Source organism: Tympanuchus pallidicinctus, unplaced genomic scaffold (genome assembly GCF_026119805.1).
Source record: "Tympanuchus pallidicinctus isolate F22 unplaced genomic scaffold, pur_lepc_1.0 scaffold4, whole genome shotgun sequence".
Classification (NCBI taxonomy): Eukaryota; Metazoa; Chordata; class Aves; order Galliformes; family Phasianidae; genus Tympanuchus; species Tympanuchus pallidicinctus.
The window spans coordinates 19,838,119-19,853,961 of NW_026294758.1; the positions used below are offsets into that span (position 1 = coordinate 19,838,119).

Sequence of the window (15,843 nt, forward strand, 5' to 3'; positions counted from 1 at the left end):
AAAACACACGTCCCCTTATCCCGACTGAATGAGACAAGGGTGCAGGGGGCCTGAATCTGCTTCTGTGTGGATACATCTACCCACTTCCCTGCAGGAGGAGGACCAGCAATGGAGGAGAAGGAAAAGAAGCCAGACAGAAGTCACAAACCAAAGACAGAGCCTGCGTACAGATTATCAGAGATTACAAAGCTCCCAGATAAAAGCAGACTGAGGGTACTAAAGAGAAAATTGAGAAAGTGTTTGTACTGTGGCAGCTTTACTAGAATGCACAATTGAATACAACAATTAAGCATCTCTTCTATATGCATCTAAGTGGATTCTTTTCTCCTCTCCTCTGTGAAAATGACCATAAGCTTGTTAACCATGTCTGCTGTCTCCAGAGTGAGACCTATGCAAACAGAAGTGTTTGGCATGCTTTCCCCCAGTCATTCTCCCCTCTTTTTAAAGTGTCTTATCCAATACAAGCATTTCAGTACCCAAATAAAAAAAATAGATTCTCAACAGCATCCAACGGGGTCTCACAAATAAGACTGTTTTTGAGAGAAAGGACGAATTAGGAGGCATAACTAATTACGCTGTTCAGCAGCTTACGTATCATGTTCTCGTTTTCTGAGGCCAGCCAAAGCATGGGTGAAACCTCTTTGAGTTAGATAAAAGAAAGTTCAGCTTTACTGCTCACAGTGACAAGCTGTTCTCCTGATTAAGTTTAAACAGGAGTGCTGCTCCTGGCCACTATCCTTGTCACTCACTCACTTGAAATCTTACAAACTTTGACACATGAAAAGCACAACATCTTTCTTTTAAAAGCAACTATAGAAAGTAGCAAATTGGTTTGCATATTCAGTGGTGTTGCCCCCTCTCCACAAATAGAGAGACTTCCAGACATAGCTGCTTCCACTGAAACAGTTCCCAACCCTTCGCTGCAGTTCTATCACAGCATATTTAGTATATATTGAGTCAAAGAAAGCTGGGTTTTGGTGCACAAGGCCCTGAGTTTGTACTGCTGCAGTCAGTCAGCTCCATACTCATTAATCTGTAGTGAAGAACAAACTAAAGTTCACTGGTTTGAAGAAAACAAGTAGAAGGAGCAGTGCCATCTTTGTGCATCTGTTTTTGTCAAGCATCTTCCAGGAGAAGGAGGAGGCCACATTTGCCTATGACAGCAAGAAACAGGTCAGGGTAGGCATAATAACACACAGTAGGGAATCTGAGTTTTGGGCAGGAGGAATAGCAGCCTCAAAGAGAGCACATATCCTCAGCCCAGCTGGGGAAAATTTACAACAGAAGGCGTATGGCTTAGTAAACTTTTATCACTACCCAAGGGACAAACAGAGGACTGCAGATCTCTACCCAGACAAAGTGGCTGGAACACGGGCCAAGGAGGCTCCTTAAGGTCCCATTTGGAGTTCATCTTCTCTCTTTTCTGGCTGAAGCAACCCCCTACTGCAAAGTAAGGGACCCTTTCTGAGACTCTGTGTGGTATTTATCACATTCATTCTCTAGGCATAATGGTATAGAAAAAGCACTTGTGAATCATACCCAAAAACTGCTATACAAATGTTAGATGTTAACCACTGTTAAATTATTTGCATATTCTCCATTGGAGCCATTCCCTTTCATTAATTGTTAGCCCCTAATAATATTTTCTAATTAATAAAGGTACAGAAGGTAATTCAGATACAAGGCAAGAGGCGACACAGCAAAACTATGGTGAAGAACACACATAAGCCCATACTTCTGGCTGATACTTTGCCACGCTTTCTTTTATTGCTAAGTAGTCAAATGACTCTGAATGCCTATCATGCTTGCTAATTGTTTTGGCTAGTAACTATAATAGATTCACTTGGATTTATTAGACACAGCATACTTCATTAATGCCAATCTCCAGAATTGTACTAATGCCTGCTGACAGTACTCTCACATTGTCTATTACCAAACTAGAAATGAGGTCATTGTGATTCATGTAATAATGTTATATGCTACATGTTTGTAGCAATTTGTAGAAGTTTTTAAAATTCCTAAATGAAGACGTCTGCTTGGTTTTGTCTCTCCAACTGCTCTGCAATTAGGATTTCCCACATGGAAGACCTATCTTTAGGAAATCCAGGAGAAACATACTGCTCGCTTTCCAAACTTCACTGACGCTTTTTCTTTTTTTTTTTTTTCCCCCAACTAAAGTAAGGGAACTCACAGCTTGTTTCTGTGCTGCCCTTCTCCAGTAGGAAGAGAATCATCTTTAATTAAAAGTGACATTCCAGAAAGTTTGCGATTAGAAGGGATCAAGGTGCAAAGAGAACAGCCTAAGGAAATACATTTGCAAAGATGGCAGAGATTGGTGGTAATTAAAATGAAGCAAAAAAAAAAAACAAAAAACAGATACAGTAACAACTTTTTTTTTTTTTAATCTCAGCTGGGGTTGGGGAAAGGTAGGATACACCCCTCCGTTTGAAAGAACAGTACAGAAACAAGACTGATCCTTAGGCATAACAGTAGATATTGCATCTGGAGTACATTAATTACTGAACACAGTGGAGGGAGTAGTTCAGGTATACCTAGAGTATCTAAATTAAAATCTTATCTACTTCTGGCTGTCAGAACAGCAGCGTGCAGCTCATACAGGGCATTCCTGGAAGGACTGCCAGGCAGAGCTGTGTTTTGGCATGTGGAGTACAGACACATGGCTGAGATGTCTCCACTGTGTAGAAGTGCCAGGCTCCATCCACCACCCCCATCACCTGTGTGTGTGATTGGCACATGAGCCCCCATCACATCAAGGCTGCCCAGCTGAGCCAAATAGAAAGATAAGGGCTTAAGACAAAGAACTGCTTTAATTTGCCATGGCCAAAACATCGGGCTCTTTTGATCTGGCACATACGCTGAGTTCTGGTGAAGGGCAGTATGGCACAGCAAGTGAGCCCTTGCATGGCTATCAGGAGCAGCTTCTGCAATTCCTTCCCAAAGGTCTTCAGTCTGTTTTTGCACATATTAGTGATAAATAGCACTTACCCACTTCTGAAGGCTTCTCTTCCTCCAAGCCAAACAAAAATTCATATTTGGCCTTGGCAACAGACTGGGCATGAGCTGATATATCATTATCCCATACAAGTGCTTCTGCCTGCAGAGTCAAAATAAACAAAGCTTATTTATCTTCAGTGGAAAAAAAAACAAATGGCAGCAGGAACACGAGATCCATTCAGGTAGGTTGCAAGGTAAAGTTTAAAGTGCCTGGGCGAGAGTATCAGAAACTGTAAATTCAACTGAGAATGTTACAAAGCTAGAACCCCCATGAAAAACAGGACAGGCTGTTTCAGAGGGAAAAGAGTAGGACAGTGAAAGGGAGGAGTAAGAGCTACAGCAGGGAGAGTCAGAAATGGGTAAAAGGACAGTGAGGCATGTAGAAAGGTATTTAGAGATGTCTGAGGGTCTCTGCCAGGCAGTTTACACCCGACCTCCACTGTTTACATCAACCCAACCTTCTGTTTACGATCAAACAAAAGGTTTGTTTGATCAAACAAACCTTTTTTCAAACAAGTTAAACGTGCTTCTTTAGCCAGGAGGAGGCTCGGGGTAATCCTCCTGGCTCACAAGGAGGCAGCTGGGGGGATGGATGGATGGACAGATCAAGCACCCGGGTGTCACACAGGCTCCACCCACCACTTCCTACTAATAAGAAGCAATTTGACACGGTAAAGCCCAGTTTCTCAGAGGAAAGAAAGGCTGCATGACTAACATTAAAATTAGTTTTCTGAGAGGTGAGGACAAATCAAATCTCCAAAACACACTCCAGAAATACACTGTACTGCAAATACTGTTTGCAATCAGCACTGAGTTTCTACATAGCTGGGCAAGACAGAGCCTGTAATTCTTGTTTCTGAGGTGACAGATGAAATAAATCATTAACTCTATAAATTCTTCATCAATCTTTGTATTCATACCCTATGTCTGAAGCAGCGTTCTTACAGCATATCAAGTCATTTCATGGTTCATGGCAAAGGACTTTGCTTACAAAAATACTAAAAAAAAAAAAAAAAAGGCCTATGGAACTCCAAAGAAAAAAAAAAAAAGGCCTATGGAACATTCTGCCCCCCAGGACATTAATAACTTCTATGCACTTCCATCAAATACCTGAGGGTAAGCGTCAGCTACGAACAGAAATTCAAAATATAGGAGACACATAATTCACGATAACACATGATCTTTAACAGATGAAATAAATGAAATCACAAATCTATGCTTTCCCTTGAGGCCAGCTCTCCAACAGTTGCATTTTCTTCCAAGACCATTCTGGCAAATAACCATCTTGCTACATGCCCTACAACACTGCCCGGCTTTCCTGGGTTTTTTTCTCCCCAATTACCTCTCCCACCTCTCTGCCTTGAGCCAGTGCTGAAGAATTTGGACCAGCACACATGCTTAATAACTGAGCAGTAGATCATCTGTGACATTCTTGGATGTATTCATCACTCATTCACTGTTCTATTTACCACTACGACTCTTATAGCTACTCTGATAGACCTGCTAACATTAACCTGTCAAATAATTCGAGAAAAACACATACACACAAAAAAAATAGAAGGACTTTCTAGAGTAAAGAATAGTATCACAAGCATGATAATAGAAGTGTGGAAGAAGTCTCCACGTCTCTCCTACTTTTTCAGGCCTGCATTCATTTGCAGGATTTGTGGTAGGAACGACTGGAAAAGGGACGGCTGCATGCAGGAAAAAGCTCTTAGTTGGAGATATCGTGGTCAGGAGCAGCTTATGGAGCCAGACAAAGACCTACTGTACCCAGACTGATGCTAAGGATGCAGTGGTTAGAATTCTAGCTGATGCCAAGTTCTGCTCACAGATGAATTAAATAGTAAAATAAAATGGGCAGAATGCTCCAGTTCCTGGGCAGTCAGGAATTTCTGATCTATGTACCTATGCAATACAGCATCTCCATCTCTCAGCATTGCTCTTCAGAACTTCACAGACATCTGTACTGAGCTTCCCTGCCAGCAAACACATTTTTCAAGGGCTTATATTTGCCCATACCTTATCATAAAGAGCACTGTGCACAGTTTGGCTCGCGATGTTCTCTTCACTACCCAATAACTAGTAGAAGTGAATGATTTTTCAGTGTACAGGACAATCTTTCAAAGTTAGATGTCCAAGTAGGGTCTGTAAGACCTTCATCTTGCCACCTGAAAGGCATAACCTAAAGCAGTTCACAGCCTCCAGACCCAGGCTTAGCAACAAGGTTATATTACTTCATCTAAACAAGAGATATTAGAGAAAGAAGAGGGAGAGAATGAGAATGCTGTGAGGTATGAGCCGGTTTTAAAAGAGGGAGAGAATGAGAATGCTGTGAGGTATGAGCCGGTTTTAAGACTATTGCTTTACTGTGCTTCTTCCTTAGAGACAACAGAACGAAGAGTTAAAGCAGAAAATCAAGAGAAAAGAATTAGCTCTCCTTTCCTTTCTTCACTCTGTCACTCACCTAAATCTTGCTGAAGTCATAATGCCCCTGAAACCAGGAGCTCAAAGAAGGGCTGGGCAAATGTTCATGGAGCTTTCCAGGCTGCATTAGCAAGGATTAAAAGCAAGCAAGATTGGAAGGGATATAAAACTCCTGCTTAAGCCTTCTCCTTCAGCTAAAGAGCAAAGAAATCTGCATCCCGGTCAGCTCATTTCTTAATTGCTTCCCTCAGAGGGCTTTAACCACCACCTTTGATGCATTTGGTGATTGTCACTGTCACAGAAGTTGACACTCAAAGCATCAATCCCAGTCCAGCTGGGATCAGTCCAGCTGTACATACACTTCTCATAAGCCTCAAACACACTGTTTTTCAGTCCAGACTGAGCTCTAGGCAGAAGAGCAGCAAGTCCCTGCCCATTCACCCACCTCTCTAGCAGTACTTTCTGCATACTTGATCACATTTAATCAAGCCTAATCCTTTGGGTCATGGTTCTCGGTTGGTAGCTGAAGAGGCTGCATTTGTCTCTGGCCCAACAGGCCAGACGCTGTGAGACAGACCACAGTGACTTCATAGAAGAGACCTGACAACATGGCGCTTAGGAAAAATCAGAATGGGAGGAGTGAACAAGTTTGATTCTTCAGGGAGCGTGAGTAAGACAGACAGCAGGAGACCAGTCACATTAAAAATACCTCAGGAGGAAGGGGACCTCTCCTTAAGGACTGCACCAGGATAGAGAAGTGAAAGTTCCCTCAGAAGATTCCCTATAAGGTTTGTTAATAAAACTCTGCCACCCCATTCAGAGGAAGAAAGGTGATTTCAGTTCTTAGGCTTACTTGACTCTAGTTCTTCTGGAGATCCAAGAGGGAAAGAGCAGTTAGGATGAGGGGTTTACAGCTACAGTGTGCCACAGGCGTGTAGCCACAGTTCTTTACTCTCTTATGTGCAGTGCTCTACCCGGCAAAGTTTACCACCTTTCTCTTTGCTGTGAGGCTGAAGGGAATTAAGTACATCCAGCATCAGCTGTGAATGACTTCACAGCCGCACACACAGACCACTCCTCAGCCCAGAATCCTCACTTCTTCACCCGCATCTCTGGCAAGATACAAAATGCCTTTCAGCAGCCTATCATATACCCTGATCTGGTGAGCTTATGCTTTCAGGAGCAATTTAAATACCTGTGTCAGTGTTCTCTTCCACAGCCAAGAATCTCCCTCAGAGATTCACTGAAACACAGTAACTCGAAAAGGAACTGCTAATAAAAAGAAATACATAAGAGAGAGGCAAAAATGATGGACAGGTTTTGATAGATGTGCTGCCTTCTTCAGCAGGTTCCCAACAGTGTCCACATCAAGCTGCCATTCCATGGTCAAATCTCCACAGCAATGAGAGCTCTGCCTCTGCTGCCATGGATGGACAAACCATCCAATCACCCGGCACCACTAACGGTCACCCCTTGGTTTTTAAGCACATTTAGAATTCCTGTGTGGGTGTGAACTCAGCAAGCCTTAGTGCTTCTGGCAGGTTGTGCTAATTGTTCTGAAAAGCCTATTTCTGTTGAGCTTTTCTTAAGTCACTTTCCAAAGTAACAGGATGAAATAGGGAAAGCTGGAGCTAAAATAAACACGCTAGCTTCTGAAAGCCAATGCATTGGCAGCAGAGAGGGAACTGAGAGAACACTGGTGCTCATAAAAAGACTACTGAGATGGTTTGTAGTTTTTATTTTTGTACGACCTCGTACACCATGTTCTGTTTTCCTCACACACACTCCTACATGCTAATATGTGTGTTCGCAACTTTTAAATTAAAGCAATAGTAAATAGATTAAGACTGAAAAGAGCAGGTCTGCAAGGCTTCATCTCACCTGAAGCAAGCAATATCAACATTAGCAAAGGTGCAGGGGAGTTACAGGGAGGTCTGTGAAGAGCCAGGAGGTCTGGGAGAAAGAACAGGACTAATGTGAAGGCAATCCATATAATCATTCTCCAGCATTTTGGATTATACAAAGGGATGACTGAATCAGGTATAGCTTTTCAACTAAAGGAAAGAACTGGCTGGAAATGCATGGCAGAGACGCACGCACTCACAGGGGGTCTGGAAAAGCCTATGAAAAGTGATTCACCACCTCTTTTAATACATCAGCCAGAAGACATCAAAAGAAGGTATTAAAGAGTCAGCACTGAACCAAGCAGGAGGAGATGGTTCCTCAAACAGTCTGTACTCAAACCACAGTGTTCCCTTCAAAGCAGTGTCACGGAAGCCAGAAGCCTGCAGGAGCAGAATAAGAGGCCAAATAAACTTAAGGGATACACGTCCTCCACATAGGTAGAGACCATCACATTCTCCTCAGGAAACCTCAAGACAAACCCTTTCCAGGCACCTGCTGACGTCCACAACCACCTACAGGCTCCTGGGCTGACTGAGGGCCCAGCCATCATCAACAAGCACTCTTACCTGCTTATCAGGCTTCATCATGTCCCGGTACAAGGCAGGCCTTAGGCTCAGCACTGAGGCAGGTGGCTCTGCTCCTTCATCCCCACTGCTAGGCTCTCCCAGGCACACACCCTGTGCCCGCTCCCCAGGAATGTGCCGAAAGGAATCAGGGCTTTGCAGGCTTCTCATTGCGCTCAGGACATGGCAGAATTTGTTTACCAGGAACTGCCTCCTGGGAAGCGTTCAGGCTGAAGAGAGAAAAACTAAGAGGGCAGATACTATCAAGGCTGTTCTCCCTCCTCAAAGGCACACTTCACAAAAGTTCAGTGTCTGATGAGAGGCTCAATTCAGAAACTAGGCACAAGAGTCTCCTCTTAGAAAAGCCATGGAAACAGTAACTAAAAATGCATTCTGTACCAGCAGAATCAAACAGCTGCAGGTAGATTTTGTTTTCAGTCTGTTAATCTTGCTCTACACCTGTATGTCAGTTTTTCTCCTCTTAAAGAAATGCTTGCTTTGTTGTTTGGTTGAAGCTGTAAGGAAGCACTCAGCTGCTATTCTGAATTAAATGCTTTTTAATATGCAAAGGCTGACACTGTCTGAGCTGTAACTGTGTGAATGTGCACAGCATTTTAATTTAAAGTCTTTATGATTACACTTTACCTTTAAAGGTCACTCAGCATTTTCCATTTGCCAAGTCAGTGATTTTTTGATGCATGCTGTAAGGACCTCTGGACATCTATGTATTATTTCTACAGTATGCGTGCAGGTCAAGTCAAAGCAAGCTCACTGAGAGGTATGCTGATGCTCACTGTACAAAGAACCATCTTCTTAGAAAACAGAGCAAAAAGATCTAAATAGTCAGAAGTCACAAGGCAAGTATTTCACCTTCATCATATCAGACAGCATTAGGATAGAGGCCTGATTTAAGGAAAACTGCACAAAGCCAGCATTTTTATTCTGAGAATTCATCAGTGCATATACTAGAAATCTTGCGTTTACTTTTTTTCTTCAATCTGTTCTGAGTATATTTAGCAAACTGACAGACTGCTTCTGTTCAGTAGGTATTGCACTTCCATGATATTTAGATATCTCAGGAGGCAGAACAATGTTCAGTTAGACTACAAGTCTGCCCACATGAATTTCAGCCCTATAGAAGCTAAAATAGGGCTCCTCATGAGGATACCAGAAGTTACATCTGTATCTTTAAACAACTAATTTTTTTCCAAAACCTAGGCAACACCTGCTGAGACTGAGAACTAGGAGAAGTCAAGTGCTGCACCTATTTTCCTCTTACACCAAACTAAAACATTCTGGTTTACTGATGGAAGTAAAGAAAGAGGGTTTATCAAGAGAGACCATCTTCCTTTCTCAAATCAGTGTTACAAACATGGTTGGTCTAAGACAGCTCAGAGTGACTAAAATATTCTTTGCATCTCAAGCTCAGGAAACTCAATAGTGGGGGAAAAAAATAACAAAAAGCTAATCGTTCTTCAGAAGAGCTACTGGAAGAAGTTACATTTGCAAAGGTGTAAAAACCTGCATTTCCTCCGCAGAAAGACAAGCCGTAAAGCTGCAATGCAGCATCAGAGCATGTAAAAATGTGTATATATCTGCCTCTAACACAGCCAGAGCTGTTTGACTCTGCGTGATTATTTCATATCACATATTTGTATTTATTTTACAGCATTGACCTCCACTGTTCTTTCAGAGTTTTAATTAGACTTAACAGAAGTTACTCAGATCAGAAATCTGACTGAAGTTTGAGCTGATCCATCTTCCCCTTGCAGAACTGAGGCAGAAGCTGGAGGTCACACCAATGAAATGTATGTGAGCCTCTGGCTTTGAGACTGAAAAGATGTTTTTGCAAGAGCAGAGTGCTTGCTAAGGAAGTATGAGTCAGGGAGTGCCAGCATGGGCAACAGGCACCCTCCGGTAGCTGTGACCCCACAGATGGCCAGAAGCCACCAGGCCATTCCAGCCATGGCAGAAAGATATAAGACACCAAAGGCTACACATTCCCTGCAAGCAGCATAAAGTGGGCCAGCTGGCACAACTGTCCCACTGGTGGAGAAGCTGATACACAGCTCATCTTTCTTTTCCATTAGGCCACAGGCACTTCACACACAAGAAAGCTGATGAAAACCAGAACTCATTGAGAGTAGAATTTGTTATCTTCTGACAAAAGTTCCTTCCTTGTTAATGGTTCTTCTGCAAAGGCTGAAACACAGCCATATTCCAGGCTTAAGTGCATCTTGCCATTGCATTTGGCCTTTGCCCAACCTGGAAGACGCAGTTATTAGTGACACTTCCTGTTCGAAAACTGTTGTAAAAAAAAAATGGGTACAATTTGGAAATAAGCCACTTCTTTCACTATGCCACTTCATGCTAAGAAGGGAGAGCACACCACATTCACTGCTCCTCCACAAAGGGAGGTTTTCATTATTTAATCTCTGCCATTTGGGCTGTTTTCTTAGCGCTCCACACTACTGTGTTGCTCACTCATGACAGCACCTTCTTGTTCAGTTCTTTTACCAAGTGTCAAAAAAATTGCTGTGGCTTTAATATGAAGTTCTCAAGTTGTGACTGCTACCAGCTTGCTTCTGCTTTGACAGCCCAGGCCCAAGAGCTTGCTCCAGATTGGCTTTCTTAGGCTAATCCCAACCTTCATGGCATTGAAAACACTTTTCTCCAGTATAGTTTTGCAAAATAAGCTATGGCAAGTACTGCGTATTTCCAGCAGCTGCAGCTGGTGTCCAAGGTGCTTGATGGAGCTAGTAACACAGAGCTCCGCCGATGGACAGCTTGATCTTGTGCCCCAGCAGGTTTGTTTGCTTACAGCATCCAGGAAGTACAGTCAACTCAGAAGCAATTCAAGCTTCGGGGGCTAGACAATTCCTCTGATACAACCCCATAGCAACCTACCCTCACCTGGAATAAACTCCGCTCCACCCTGCACTTAAGTCCATCCATGACCCATCTCTCTTGTTGCTGTGACACAGACCACAAAGACCCAGATGCAAAAGCATCTCAAGAACACGTGGTCTCTTGCAGGAGTTGGTATCACAGCAAGAGGAGCCTCTGACCTAGGAGGGGACACGGTCACAAAAAGCATCTGGGAACATCCTGCAAGAGCATACTTCAAACAGTGTCACTCCTGAGAGAAATGTGACATATATGGCCAGGCTAAAAGTATCAGACCGGAACTTATCATTGCTCTGAAATAGTTTTTTTCATCCCACTGAAGCATGCTATATCTACACCCACCACTCAGCCTCATCCCAATGCAAATAGGAGAAAAAGACTGGAAATAATCTCTGCTACCATAGGCCCCAGAACACAGAAATTCTCCCAGAATGAGATTTAAATACTAAGACACAAACTGCTCAAGATTTACCTTGGTCTGGCTGCATCTCTCTACTATTCCAATATGGTCTGCAAGCCACAGTGAGGAGGTCCCACTAGACTCACTGCTGCTCTCACTGCCACAGGGCCAGCATGTAGTGGGATGCTTCAGTGTGTGACTGGCTGACCTTCAACCTTTGGCCAGCCATGGGCTTCCCCAACCTCAGGTAGAGCACAGCGGTATAGCAGATTGCTACCAGGTACCCCAAAGACCCATCTACCATTATGCACCAGATGCTGACTCCTCCCTCCCTTCCTTTTACTTCTTTCACTCTACCTAGTGTAGCCAAGACTGCTTTCACAAGAACCCAAGTCACTTGCTCACTCAGAACCCTTACAACAGAGGAACTCCAAAAAACAAAATGAGGAGTGACTTAAAACATCCATTATAGCTCCAGGGCCTGCCAGCCTGTATCTCTACAGAGCAGAAATCATTTCAGGCCACCACCCATGCCGCACACAAGTACTATTCACAGCCATAGCCAAAGGATCCTTCCTGCATGCTGACAGCCACAATTCCAGTTGCCACAGCCACCAGCCTCACTACTGGAACTCCTGGCACTTGGACCAGGAGCACATTCATCAAGATAACCATTTGCCTGCATAGATGCTCTGTGGCACCAACCACAACCCTCCCAAAGACAGCTGCCTCTTCATCCCGCGGGAGTCAAAGCCCAAACTGTCTCTTAATTCCAAACTGCAAAACCAAAGGCAAAACTTTCCTGGAAATGTGGGCAATAGAAGGACCATTCCTGGGACAAAGTAGGAAAGGGAAACACTTTGAACTACACCCACGTCTTGTAGCCACCCAGTTTGACAACAGCAAAGAAATTGTTGCTCCCCTAGTTTCAGCAGCCTTCCAGGAAGGAAGAGGAAGATAAGGTATCAGCTGTGTTCGTGAGGATCCTCAATGCCATTCCTGCCAACCTGATCGTTTAGGAATGGCGACAGTAAGCCAGGTAATCTGCTTGGCACCAGCAGCACAAGAGGACCTCCTTCACTCAGGCAAGTGGTACAAGAATTTTCTTTCTTTATCTATCAAGAAGTCCTGATTTTATTTTACTTTTTTTTTTTTACGTCAAGTTTAGAAGAGAGCAATACATAGCATACTTGGAATTGTTTTCAACTTCACCACTACCACAGAGGAATTTCTTACACTCTTTTCTATAGCAAACCAACGCTATAATTGAACAGAGGTATTTGCATAGGGATTCCTACCTGGTTTTGCCTCACCTCCTCTCATACCAAAGGCATACTCCCAAACCACCCATTGCACACCAAATTCCCAGTCTGTAAAGTTAAGAGAGCTAAGTCAGACGTACAACTAGTGTTAAAATGGCAACATCTGCTAATGCACATCAACTGAGGATATGACTGATGAAAAAGCTCTTAGAATAAAAGAGATTCCTTACTACCAGCTAAACCAGAATGGCTTGGATGACTATCAGCAGTATATTACAACTGTTTCCAACTATGGGTATGCAGCAAGCATCTTCATTAGAAATATTGTATTTGACTTTCTCTCCCTGTTTTAATGGCCCTTTAATGGTTTTGATGGTGACTGAAGCTGCAAAAGCAGTTACCTATTACACACCCAAATCGCTTCAACAGCACATAAATGTGCTCTGCTTGACAATGTACTAACCGGCACCCTGTGGGAGCCCCATTATGTTGTTTATGGCATCAAAATAATGCGCCTGCATGAGAAGTTAGCATCTTAAGCGAGCTTGTGTAAAGTTCAAGATCATTACCACTCCACATGCTCACACTGAGAAGCACAGCTCCAGCACACTGCAGCAAGGCTTAAGATAACAACACCTTGTGAGGATGTTTGTGCAAGAGCGTATCTGTCCAAGTTCCATGCTGTAAAACTTTGTATCTTTGGTGAATTTGCCTGAACCCTTGTTTTACTCAAAAAGCACAATGGTACTAACTTGCTGGGTTTTGCACTAAATCTTCTTTAATTCAAGAATTTGGCATGATTAGAAGAGCCTATCAGTGCAGCAAGAGTGCCTATTTGTTATACTGACAAGTTACACGGAGATAGAAGCAAAATCAATCGTTCAGGATGCAGACTAAGGGTCCCAGCCACGGGACGGAGTCCCAGCGCTGCCTCCCTGGGGCGGCTGGTGCGGCTGGGGATCTGGTAGCAGTGAGAGCAGGCGGGCTCTGAGATTTTGCTCCTTTAGGGGAATGTGAGAAGAGAGGGAAGAAAAAAAGAAAAGGAGGAAAAAAAAAAAAAAAAAAAAAAAAAAGAATAAATGGTGAAACGAAGAGGGGGAAGGGGAAAAAAAAAAAAAAAAAAGAAAAAAAAGAAAAAAGAAAGGCAAAAAAAAAAAAGGGGAAAAGGAAACGAAAAAAAGTTAAAGTTAAAAGAGAAAAGGAAAGGGGGGGAGGGAGAGAAGGAAAAGCTAAATAAAAGTGGAGATTAAAAAACGAAGAAAATAAAAAGAAAGTAATAGGAAGAAGAAAAAAAAAAAAAGAAGAAAGAAAAAGTGAAGAGAGGAGAAAAGGACAAGTAGACGAAAGGGAAGAGGTGCCCCCGACGGGCGGGCGGGCGGCCCCCGCCCCGCTCCCGCTCCGCACGCCGCCCTTACCGCTCGGCCGGCTCCGTCCATCTCCCATCGCCGGCCACGGCGGATCGCAGCCGCCCTCCCACGAGGCCGCGCCGCGCCGTGGAGCCCAGCCGGCCGCAGCGCCGGCGGCGGAGCCGGGCAGCGCGGCCGCGGGCGGCCCCTGTACGGTGGGCGCGGCGGGAGCAGGCCGGCGGCGGGGCCGGGCCGGGCCGGGCCCGGCGGGGCGGGGCGGGGCGGGGGCGGGCAGGGCCGGGAGTCGGGCGGCACGGGAGGGGGGAAGGGGAAGGCAGCGGGGGGAGGTAGTGAAAGGGAAGAGGAACGAGAGGTACCACGTGCTCGTAAAAAAGATTAAAAAAAAAGAATTTCGGGATTACCGAAAGCAGCCGAGTGCGAAACGCAAAACAGAACGCGTACCCATAACGACGGCGTGTGTGAGAGGCGCTTCCAAAAGCCCGCGGGCGTCAGGACGTGCTGTTCTCCTCTGCGCTCTCTATTCTGTGAAGCTCGCCTGCAGCCGCTACAGAAATACCCAGCTCCAGCCCAGGGGCTTTTCCAAGCAGCCTGATGCAGAGCGCAAAAGAGCACAGATGTCTTCTGAGCAGCCTATCTGAACCCTCGGCTCTGACTTGTTTTTCACAGTTCACTGGAAGTTGTCTCAAAGCTTCGGGTTTCTGACCATACAGTTGCGTGCTGGGGCTCTCCAACCAGAAACTACAACCCGTCCCTTCAGTGAGAGCTGAGTTTCCCCATGAGAAGCTGCATTATAAAATATGCACAGATGTCATGGGCTTTGTGGCAGAAGCTAGGCGAGAGGCTAGCAGAGTGGAGGAAGGAGGATGCTCATTTCCTCACTTACATTTTGTTCTGCAGCATTTGAAAGCTTCCATTTCTTTAACCCAACAGAACTTCTCTGGGCTTTCTACTGGGCATCTGCAGGGTTTGATGGAGGTGGAAATATGATTGAAAGTTCTTTCCAACTCGTAGTCAGCATATGCAGCTCTGCTAGGACATCTTCACAGCCAGTGACACCTTACCTATCATCTGCAGTTCTGGGATTGTCGTGGGCTGTGGGCAGAGTGGTGGTGCAGTATCAGAGAATCATAGAATCATTAGGGCTGGAAAAGACCTCTAAGGTCACCACATCCAACCACCAGCCCGTCCCCACTATGCCCACCAACAGTGACACATCCACATGGTTCTTGAACACCTCCAGGGACAGTGGGTAGCCTGCTCGAATGCCTCAGCACTCTTTCTGAGAAATTTTTCCTTCTATCCAAGCTGAGCCTCCCTTGGCACAACTTGAGGCCATTTGAGCTTGTCCTGTTGCTGTCACCTGAGAGAAGAAGCCAACACTCATCTCGCCACAGCCTCCTGTCAGGGAGTTGTAGAAAGTGATAAGGTTTCTCCTAAGCCTTCTCCAGACTGAACAATCCCAGTTTTCTCAGCGTAAGACTTGTGCTCCAGACCTTTCACAGCTTTGTTGCCCTTCTCTGGACATGCTTCATGGTCACAATGCCTTATAGTGAGGGGCTCTGCCTTTGGGGACATACCTGCATGTGCAGGACATGGGGCATCCCAGCATGGACAGCCATCACAGCTTTGGCACTTGGTCACACCTGTGGGCATTATGCTTTGCAGATCAGGCCATGGTCCGTGTCCACCATCCCTTTGCTCTTCCACCCAGTCTGGAAGCTCCATCCACAGCCTGGCCCTGCACTCCTCCCATCATGGCCACATGGCTTGCAGTGCTCTTCTAAGCCCAAAACCCTCTTCCAACCATCTACAGCTCTGTATCCACCTGGACACTGCCATGTTTGCTTCCTACCTGTGCCACCTGAAGAAGGCAGGCCACCTGGTGCCTTTGCCACCTGGTCCCTCAGACCAGAGGTAACTTATAGCCATCTCTCTTCTCTACGAACAGCCAGCTGTAAACATGGCTTTCCCATCCTCTAAGTGGCTGGCATGGATCC

The 15,843-nt window shown here is 44.9% G+C and overlaps 1 protein-coding gene across 7 annotated transcripts in view; it reads right to left on the minus strand.

Moving 5' to 3' along the window:
* Window positions 1–14,006, minus strand: part of PSD3 (pleckstrin and Sec7 domain containing 3) — a 119,795-nt gene extending 105,789 nt beyond the window's left edge. For 5 of the 7 annotated variants that reach the window (XM_052700354.1, XM_052700353.1, XM_052700358.1 and 2 more), the window contains exons 1-2: window positions 7,914–8,096; window positions 3,007–3,115 (exon numbers count right to left, since the gene is read on the minus strand). In XM_052700354.1, coding sequence (XP_052556314.1) covers window positions 3,007–3,115; window positions 7,914–8,081 — 277 coding nt within the window. In that variant the 5' untranslated portion in view covers window positions 8,082–8,096. Of the gene's footprint in view, window positions 1–3,006; window positions 3,116–7,913; window positions 8,097–13,894 lie in introns of those variants that run through there. The other 2 variants (XM_052700359.1, XM_052700360.1) reach the window with 2 other exon arrangements.
* Between the last annotated feature and the right edge of the window lie 1,837 nt (window positions 14,007–15,843).